Source organism: Pleuronectes platessa, chromosome 6 (assembly GCF_947347685.1).
Source record: "Pleuronectes platessa chromosome 6, fPlePla1.1, whole genome shotgun sequence".
In the NCBI taxonomy this organism is placed as follows: Eukaryota; Metazoa; Chordata; class Actinopteri; order Pleuronectiformes; family Pleuronectidae; genus Pleuronectes; species Pleuronectes platessa.
In genome coordinates, this window is record NC_070631.1 from 20,494,268 (window position 1) to 20,504,393 (window position 10,126).

General features: G+C 40.9%; 1 protein-coding gene across 1 annotated transcript; it reads right to left on the reverse strand.

Annotated features, from left to right (window-relative positions):
• Nucleotides 1-18: 18 nt before the first annotated feature.
• Nucleotides 19-9,114, reverse strand: LOC128441750 (uncharacterized). Its single transcript, XM_053423831.1, has 9 exons — nt 8,929-9,114; nt 7,216-7,312; nt 5,873-6,047; nt 4,718-4,863; nt 3,180-3,356; nt 2,378-2,494; nt 2,185-2,271; nt 1,126-1,273; nt 19-888 (listed from the first exon to the last, which is right to left on the reverse strand). Exons 1-9 carry the CDS (start codon nt 8,940-8,942, stop codon nt 869-871), a joined length of 981 nt encoding a protein of 326 aa, XP_053279806.1. The 5' UTR covers nt 8,943-9,114; the 3' UTR covers nt 19-868.
• Between the last annotated feature and the right edge of the window lie 1,012 nt (nt 9,115-10,126).

Below are 10,126 nucleotides of genomic sequence, written 5' to 3' on the forward strand. Positions count from 1 at the left end.
TAACTTGCAACAAATCCAAACAATCAAGGTTTTTTATATTTTAAACCTTCAATAAAAAACACTTTCAGTTCGTTAAGGTGCAGTAGAAAGGTTAGAAAAAACATTAGAATAAAATAAATCAATACAACATTCCAGTGTGTAGATTCACAAGATATGCGTTGCAATTTAAAAAAGCAACTTTGGCTTCAGCACATAAAATGTTTTCAGACATGAACTCTGCAGGCGCTCCGCACAGTGACTTCACCTTTCACACATGAGCAACGAAGAAGGAGATCCTCCGCTCGGACACGTTAACAACACAGGAACCATCATCTGGTTTGGTTTACATCGACACCCGCCTCTTACACCAAAGTCTCTCTTTGTTTTCTTTTTAGCTTTTTTAATCTGTTTTGAGTTTGTCACGTGTTAGAGACGTCATCAACACACATCACTCGCTCGTGGTGAATCCTCGAGCTGGGAGGAGACACTATGGAGAATGTCCGGTAGTTATCCAGAGTTCAGTGCATGTGCAAGAAAATGTTACTTTCTTGATTCTCGTGGTTCTGGGTTTGTACCCTCATGGTTCAATGCACTTATTGTAAGATGCCTTGGATAAAAGCGTCAGCTAAATGAAATGTAATGTAATGTCTAAAAGCAGCACTAGAAGTAAGTTAAAAACCATTGTGGGGTTTTACATAGTGTACAACAGGCACAGTGACAAAAGAGATGTTAGCTCAATACAGTTAGATCTGCACATTAGGCTGAAAAATACACTTAAAAGATTATAAAATCACTGATTATTTGGTTGGAGTTAATGTTGAATAAAATCTGCAGATGCTGATGTCATGTCCTCAGCTGACATTCTCCTCCTCGACCACTTGGGGTTTTCTCACTTGCTTGGTGCAAACACTGGAAATTAAGAAGAAAAAACAATTAACACTCTGGTTTCCTGCTGCTTTCCTACCGACATAAACGGCAGAAAGTTCAGTGATGTCCACGGCTCAAGTTCACCACATGGAGACAGAGGCAGCTGAGGAATCTCTGTGCTGCTGTGAAGTTAAATATTCCCCTGATGTCGTGCTAGTTTTGTCTTTGACTCAGAGAAACTCCTGAAGGACTGAAATTAAAAATGGTTGTCGGACTCACTTCTCTCCCTCAGACCTTGACCGAAGCTGTGCACGAGTCTGACGAGGCCCCAGATTAAAACCACTTTAATCACCAGTGAGATCAAAGCTCCGGTGACGGCGGCGGCCTCCAGTGTGTACGTCTTGTTCTCAAACCATTGCTCTCCCACCTGGAATTAAAGCACACCATCAATTTCCTTCAGCAATCCATTTCAGAATGTTCAAATTACTTTCCAGTGACTTGTTTTCAACATTATTTCAGGAGTTTTATGCTTTTTAGTGTCATTTTACACTGGTAGAAAGTGTATTTGCTAAAGTAATGTGCATCAGTATGATTTCGAGGTACTTGGAACTTGCGGTACAATATTTATGTTACATGTTAATTTATATCTCTGCTAAAATAAAACTCTAATGTTCTTTTGACACTTACTAGTTAGTTTCTATTTATTTTCATGATGACGTTAAGCTGTAAATGTTTATGTTTATATTTATCATACTTCTATGAGAATGTCTAAATTTTTATAAAATAAGGTTATAAATAGGTTATATTGTGCTACGCTACATGTGGATAGATTAGCACAAAGACTGTAAACAGGAGAAACAATCTGCCTTCAATGGAAAAAAACTGCTGATGTCCCTTTTTTTAATCTAAATATAAGAATTAATTTTCACTTTTCTTGGTCTTATCGACAACTCAGAGCTATTTACAGTTAACGTCACATTCACCCACAATTTATATAATTCATATCATTGGTCCTTTATGATCCATGTAATGTTCTCTGGGAAAATGATGAAAACTTTGAAAATACTCAATCTTCCAATGTTAGAGAAAGTGAAAAAGAAATTCCTTGATCCCCTGATCTGTACCCACACCTAAATGTAATGTCCTCTTCCCTGACCCACCCTGCATCCTTCCACCAAGTGTCATGGCAGACTGTTCAGTGGGGTCTTGTGGAATCTTGTAAAATAAACAAATAAACATACAAACCAACCAACAACAAAACATAACAAAACAAGGTAGTGAAGAAACATGCTGTGAGGTCACTAGTAAAGTCACAGTTGTGAGTCTTTTAAATCTCACCGTGTACATCAGGTAAACAAAGAAGGCGACTTGAGGAAGGTTCTGCAGCATGAAAACCCAAACCAGAACCTTGGCTTCCTTCAACACCTGCAAAACAATGTGTATACATCCTCACATTCTTTCTGAATTTTAATAACAATAGTTTGGACTTCTCTCTCATGGTGTGAACAGACAGCGAGGAAAGAGAACTCACTGCGACGGCTCCTACAGCAGCGGTGACGCAGGCCCACACCACTCCAACTCCCAGGATGATGCTGTTGCGAGCAGACATGGCCGAGTCCAACGTTGTGATGAGGATACACAGACACAGCTGAAACACAACAACAACAACACATTACTAATGAAGCCTTCAGCATGTCCCTGACATTGGGAACACTGGTGTTGGCATTCGTTTCTCTATCAAACACACACCCAGGCTTTTATGCACAGTGGCCATTTTGTACCAACTACTGATCAACAGACGCAGGAGAGTCAGACGCCAGTTCCTCCTCCAGGAGCAGCAGCAACACCCCTGACCTGAAGGTGAGCACAACACGAGCCGAGCTCCGAGTGCCAGGCATCTGAACTGACCAGAAAAACTCGCCCTCGTGTTGTTCTCTCTGTCAACACTCTGATCGTAACACACACAGCAGGTCTCCCACGCTCTCTGGAGACTGTTCAAATCACCTCTGACACAGATGGGTTCATCTCTGACTGAGCTTGGAGGAGGAAAAACCAGCTCAACAGGCTGAGGATACACACAACCACACAAAAACATTTATTTATTCTTTTAATTTAACCTTTACTTAACCTGGAAAAATCCTTGACGCAGCAGACCCACAAATAGAGCAACACACCGTTAAAGTTCAGTCGCAAACCTTTAATTTACTAAAACAAAATCAATGTTGATGTCTTCTCACAGTGTTGTCACCAGGGTGTTAAAAAAAAAACCCACTAAAAGTTAGTGTGGCCTCGGCAGTGTTGACGTGTTTGCAAAGAGGAACGTGTGTGTGTACCTGAGCTTGCAGGTCAAAGGTCACCATGGAGAAGCACAGGTTGAGCAAGAAGTACTGCTCCTGCAGACTCTCCAGGGCCCCGCCCACACGGAACGCCATCATGTTGGGCCTCTTGATGAGCAGCGACGTGCAGAAGACGTGCACAACGCCCAGACACATGATGCACACGAAACGCACCTGCAACACACACACACAACCCAGCTCGTCAGGCTTGTATGTGACGTAATGGGATGTTACACTGATCTATCAATCTGTCTGTCTTTGTGTCTGCCAGTCCCTCCCTCTATCTATGTGTCGGTCTGTCTAATAATCTGTCTGCCTGCCTGTCTCTCCATCTGTCCATCTCAGTGAGTGAAAACTTCAACAACAGTGACACCAAGTGGTGGAACCATGAGTTCCTTCAACAGGACTGAAGTGGGAGGAATCCTCAGCTGGTGTGAATCACTGTGTGTCAGTGAGGTTAATGTATCAGAGCTCATCTTTTCCTCCTGTTGTAATTCTGATGTCGGTGGTTTCTCTCTTAAACCCAGTGAGGATCTGGTTTAACACTAAATCTACTATTAGTTTTAGAAGTGAGTGTCAGCACTCATGTGTTTGCCTGTTTAACAATGTTACTAATGTTGATTCTACATTTGACTGGAATCATTTACACTCAGAACAAAACAGTGACCAGCCCAAACAACCTCTGTCAAAAAGACAGGCCGATGTTTTAGAAGAAAACTGCAGAAACTATGTAGGATGAAAGAAGTATTCTATAATGACCGAATATTAAGATTTTTGATTAAAAAATCAATCTGTCAAAGAAATAACAAAGTAGGTAATGAAAGATCTCAAAAGAAGAATTTAGGGTGAGCACTTCTAAAGTTGTACTTGCAGGTTTTTTTATTATAATTATGAAAACATTTTCTTACTTCTCTGCATCTTTTTGGTGAGAAAGAATTACACATTTAAAACATGTGGATCTAAATTCTCTAAAATAAAACCTTGACACAAATATCACGTCTCTGTCACTGACACCAAACATGATTACTGTCAAATATATGTTTAAAGAGTAAAAAATTGGTCTATAACAAGTAAATGTGAGACTTTGATTTGTGTTTGTCTTGTAAATCCATAACAAAAGTCAATCAATCTGTTAAAGAAAAAAGGAAGTAGGTTATGAAATGATCTTAAAAGAAGAACTTCTATTTCCACCGTTTCTTTTTTTGGATGGGCGGGGGGAGACATATATATATATATATTCTCTAACCGAAAACCTACGCATGAACATCATAAAACTTCACTTCTCTGTTACTGATATCAAACACGATGACTGGTACACGGAACTTTCAGAACTTTGATACTGGAGAGCAAGTCAGCAGAAGTTCAGTGCATGTCTGAAAGCAGCTGATTCTGGTCTGTTATTTATAAAACTATTATAAAAAGAAAATCAATCAAAGAATCTGTATTCTTAAAAAAATGATTTAGTGTCAGTACTTCAAGCACTGTCTTTTCAGATATTTTGTAATCATAATTGTGTCCAGCAGAGGGCGACCTACCAGCAGCTCCTGCTTGCTCTTTGACCCCGACACAGAGAAGTTGACCACAGATCGCATCATGACGATCAACACGCTGAGCACGAACACCACCAGCTCCTGTCTGTTCTCCTGCAGCACGCCACGGCTGATGTAATAGATGCAGAACACTGCAGGAGACACAACACTAATGATCACACACACACACACACACACACACACACACAGTTGATGTTCTCATCCAACCCGTCACCTCTGATTAGGATCCTGATTCTGGGTCAACTGCATTTGCTCCATTTGCTGTGTGTGTCTGTTGCATGTGTTGGACTGCAGCTAACAACTAGTCCCCCTACTGATCTAAAAGTCATGCAACACAAAAACGTATTGCGTATTGTTGAAGTTCAAAGTGGAGGTCAGCGGGGGAGCAGGGAGGGAGGGACATCATGGAACGGTACAAGGCGACCCGGCCTCGTGCCAGCACCCTCACTCTAAAACTGTGGCTACAACTACATCTACTCCACTTGTTTCATGGGAGTGACTCCAGGTTTCTGAAACCAGATGTTTGCATGGACAATCCCGTAACCAGCGGTAACCATGCAAACCCCTCTTTATCACATGGAAGCTGGTGCTCATGTGCACGTGCATCTCATCCTGTGCTGTCGTCAGGCTGCAGGCACGAGCGATGACGTCTCTCCCACTCATGAGTCTGATGACCGTCAACTATTCTGCTAATGGATCGACAGAATATCTATCAAATGTTTGTATTTGTTTACCTGTTTGAATCATTTTCCTTAAGCAAATATTTCAGTAGTTTTAGCTTCTTGCTCTACTTTTTAAAATAATACTGTTCTTCTTATTTTTTTATAATTATATGTTGGTTTTAGGCAAACAGCTAAAAAAAAACATGAAAAGATTTGAAGAAGTCGCCTCAGTCTCTGTGAACTTGATTGTAATTTTCAGTTTTAATACTTTATCGACCAAATGAGGAAATAATCTATAACGATAGTGATAGATTTACAAAATGTCGGGAAATGAATCTCCAGAAATGCCCACAGCGTGCATCATGGGATCTTTTCAACACAGAGTGGACTGTGACACCACTGTCATCTTCTCCTTCATCACATGATTACACCAGCAAACCTTGTGTAACCTTGACCTGACACAAGAGATGGAACTCACGTATTCCCACCATCTGGATGAGAGACACGGAGAAGTTGTCCTCATCAGACACGTCCGTCTCCGTGCGCTGCTTGTAGACGCTGGTCAGCGTGAGGCCGAGCAGCGCCAGCAGAGACGCTATGGTGAAACAGAAGTAAAGCTTCAGCCGACATGACAGCTCCGACCACCGCTTTATCTGCAGGAGTGGGGGGGAGGAGAGAGCGGGGATTGTGAAAATACTTGTCATCCAACTGTCGCCCAAACCGGCACGTTATGCAAGAGAGAGCGGATTTCACAACTGAAGACAGCAGAAGTATGAACTATAAACACAGTTGGGCTGAGAGAACAGGATTTCTAAAAGGTTCAGTGTGGAGGATTCACTGGAGTCTGCCTCATCCTCCTCTTCCAAATGTTTTAAAGAACCTGTGATGGTTTTCAGTCAATATACAATAACAAAATTGAGCATGTCCATGGTGGGCTACTGTAAAAATAAAACATGGTGGCCTCCTTGGAAGAAGAAGCAGATCAGCTTCTGTTGAATTGGAGGGTTGTTCTAATGCAACGAAAACACAAGGGTTCTTAGTTTCATGTGAAGTGCATGTATACTCTAATAACTACATAATTATAATATATCAGAATATATAATAAATAGAAAACATAAAATGTCTTCTAATGGATCATTCTAATCCATCAGAAATATGAAACTGTCATGTCTTTATCACCTTTGTGTCCCTGCTCACTGAAAGCAGTTAGGTTCTACTGCCACTCTGCCAAGTACTGTTTTTAGATCAGCTGATTTGAGGAAGTGCAGCGTTGGCCAGAGTTAACAAAAATAGCAGCAATTTGATCATGGAACATGTACTATATGCACGTCCTCAGTTTCGAGCTATTTCAAAGGAAGGAGTTGTTGTGTACTCCTAGATGTATTTTTCTTTTGTGTCTTTGTGCAGCTCTGACTGTCATAATAGATAATAAAAGATGTTCTACAGTATTCAACGTAAGCCAAGCCCTACATACTTCCATACAGGGTTAGCAGCATACAGCGGTTTAAAGAGGTTAAGGTATTTTTCTAAATGCACTGATCAGTACTTGGTACTGCAAGGTCCAGGTATTGGAATCAGTATCTGGGAGAGAAAATCTCATTAGCTTAACACCTCTTTCTAAGCTTGTATTTTATGAGACACAGAATTCATTGAAAGATGATTTAGATTTGATATATTAGTGCAGAATCTCAGTTTTTCCTGTTACACTTTTCCCTCCGCTTCATTACACTGTGTAAAATAAAGCTGAAGTTGAAGGGCAGACACACAGAGGTTTCAGCATGGTTTAGTCATGACACTGGGATGCAGGCTGGAGCGTCTCACCGGTCCACACGGCGTTGGGATCAGTTGCTGGTGTCTCGGCTGCAGGTTCGGAGACAGAAGGTCTGTCCTCTCCTGGGGTTCGTTGCCCAACAGAGGACTGCAGTGTAAATGAAATAAAATACACGGATTTAGTTTATCGTATGTTATAAATACAGTAATGAAGCTGAATATGTTCTTTGTGGAGACTAAAGTATCTCTTGTAGCCCCGATTTTCAGATAATAAAAGAAAACTGCAACCAAACGACTTGTTTGTTTTATCTTAACGCCAGAATAATATACATTTTATGTTTTTACGCTTTACTGTTTTTATTTTCAGAAGTTAATTTCCCCAGCTGAAAAAGACAGAAACTTGAATGAGAATTTGAGATACTGAAGAGAATCTGAAGCGTTAGTAAGACGTGAGACATAACCGTGTGACAGTCTTTTATTTTTGTATTTATATTCTTATTTACACCTGTGCTTCTTACTGCAACAGGTTGAAATGTCTCTGTATGAAAGAGGCCTACGAAGAAAGACGAATACTAAACAATAAACGACCATGTACTCTTGAAACTGAAAAGATTTGAGGGTCAGACTGAGCCCGAGGGTAACTGATCCTACTGTGGAACCACTACAGTGGGGGGGTGGATCTTCTACTTGTTTAAGCAGGTGGATAGTGAACAACAACAGATGAGCGAGGATGAGCCCTGTCAGTTTGTGGTGTGCTGGGAAATTTGGAAACGTGACTCAACACGTTCAAGGCTAAAATGTAACTGATCTTTTCCGCAATTAAAAAGCCCATGCAACAGTTAAAGATTTTAAAGATCTCCACTTGAGTCGGCATGAACATGCACTGTCAGATGTGGTCAGATAAAGTCACATGATGATGAAGTGAAGAAATGAACATGAGGATGTGAAAATGAAAGTAAAGCGGTTCCCGCAGAGCAGAGCAGGCTGCAAAGAGACCTCCGAACACATCCCACAGAGTCAGGCAGGGAACTGTGGGGGTTTCACTTTAAACTGTGCTGAGCAGGGAGGCAGAATAAATCCCCCCCCCCCCCCACATGACTGCAGCAAGCACATGACTGAGCGGCCAACAAGCCTCTGTGCTGTTACTGCTCCTCTGTTCTGCTCAGGCACACGGAAATAATCTTATTCTTAAATTATTTATACTGGTATATCAAAAATAAAAGACAAATCAGGACATCCGAGGAAAATCCTGGGCTGTGACTAAAAAGAGACTTATATTATATATATTGGAATATTTTATCTGCGGGATTAAGTCATGTGGCCGTTGTTTATTATTGATCTATAATGCTTAATAATATCTCACCCATATTATATTTATATGTTTGAATACAGGGGGATGCGACACAAAGACCTACAGATGAGACGAGACACAATGTAAACCCACTAAACAAGAACAAATAAACAACAAACTACCTAAACTAACTGTTATTCACACAAATGTGCAGCTTCAATAGTTCCTGTCAGGTTTAGAGCTGCACAGGCAGCTTGGGGACTCTTAAAAGAACAAGCAGACACTTTATAGGAAATCAGTCTTCAGTCTTCAATCTTCTCCTGAGCTGTAGTTTGAAATGTTCGAGTCTGTGGCGACTTGTCACATGTCGAGAAACTGAGAAACATCTGTGAGCAGTGTTTTCTCACGACGCAGACAACCCAGTGCCAGGCTGGAACATGAACATCGATGAGAGTTGAACAGAAGCTGCTGACCTGATCTCGTCCATTTCCTTGAGGAGCTGGAGCTCAAGCTCCTGTCTCACATTCTTACTGTCTGTCTGTGTCTCTGTCTGTCTGTCTGTCTGTCTGTCTATGTCCACCTACAGCTGACTGCACTCCAATGTAAACAGGATGGAGCAGCGTCTCTTCTTCTGCTTCTGTTGTTCCCTGTTTTGTTCCTGCTCTTTTCCCTCCGCTGCTGTAAAGCGCTGCTGCCCCCTGCAGGACCAGAGAGGGTGTTCAGTGATATTTCAATCCTGAGGGCCCCAGAGCACTGACAGGTCAAAAAGACTCCACCTCTTCTATATTTGACTATTCAGACATGAACTCCATGAAGTTCATGTTGATTACAACATAGATTTATTGTCCCTCACTGAGACGTGGCTGCATCCTGATGAATATGTCAGTCTAAATGAATCTACTCCCCCCAGTCATATCAATTCACAGGTTCCTAGAGAAATTGGGCGAGGAGGTGGAGTTGCTGCTATTTTTTAACTCCAGTCTATCAATTAATCCTAAACCTAAACTCAGCTACAAATCATTTGAATGTCTGGTTCTTAGTCTTCCACGCCAATCCAGGAACCACCAACAGCCAATCATATTTGCCGTAGTTTACCGTGCTCCCAGGGCTTATACTGAATTTTTAAAGGAATTCCCTGAGTTTTTATCAAACTTAGTCCTAAAGACCGATAAAATTATTATTGTTGGTGACTTTAATATTCATGTTGATAATAATAAAGATTGCCTTAGCGTAGCATTTATTTCAATACTAGACTCTATTGGTTTCAGTCAGTGTGTGCACAAACCTACTCATTGTGGTAACCACACACTTGACCTTGTATTATCGTACGGTGTCGGAATTGAAAATTTAACAGTACTTCCGCGCAATCCAGTTCTATCAGACCATAATTTAATAACCTTTGATTTTTCAATAACTGAATATATGCCACTAATAAAAAAATTATTTTCTAGATGTCTACCTGATAGTGCTGTAGCTAAATTTAAGGAAATAATCCCAATTACATTTAAACCCGTATTAGCAGTAGATATAAACAACAAATTCTTTAAAACCCTGAGCTCCATTGAGATCGACCACCTCGTCGATAGCTCTGCAGACTCATTACGATTAACATTAGACTCAATAGCGCCTCTAAAAAAGAAAAATGTCAAACATAGTAAATTAGCTCCGTGG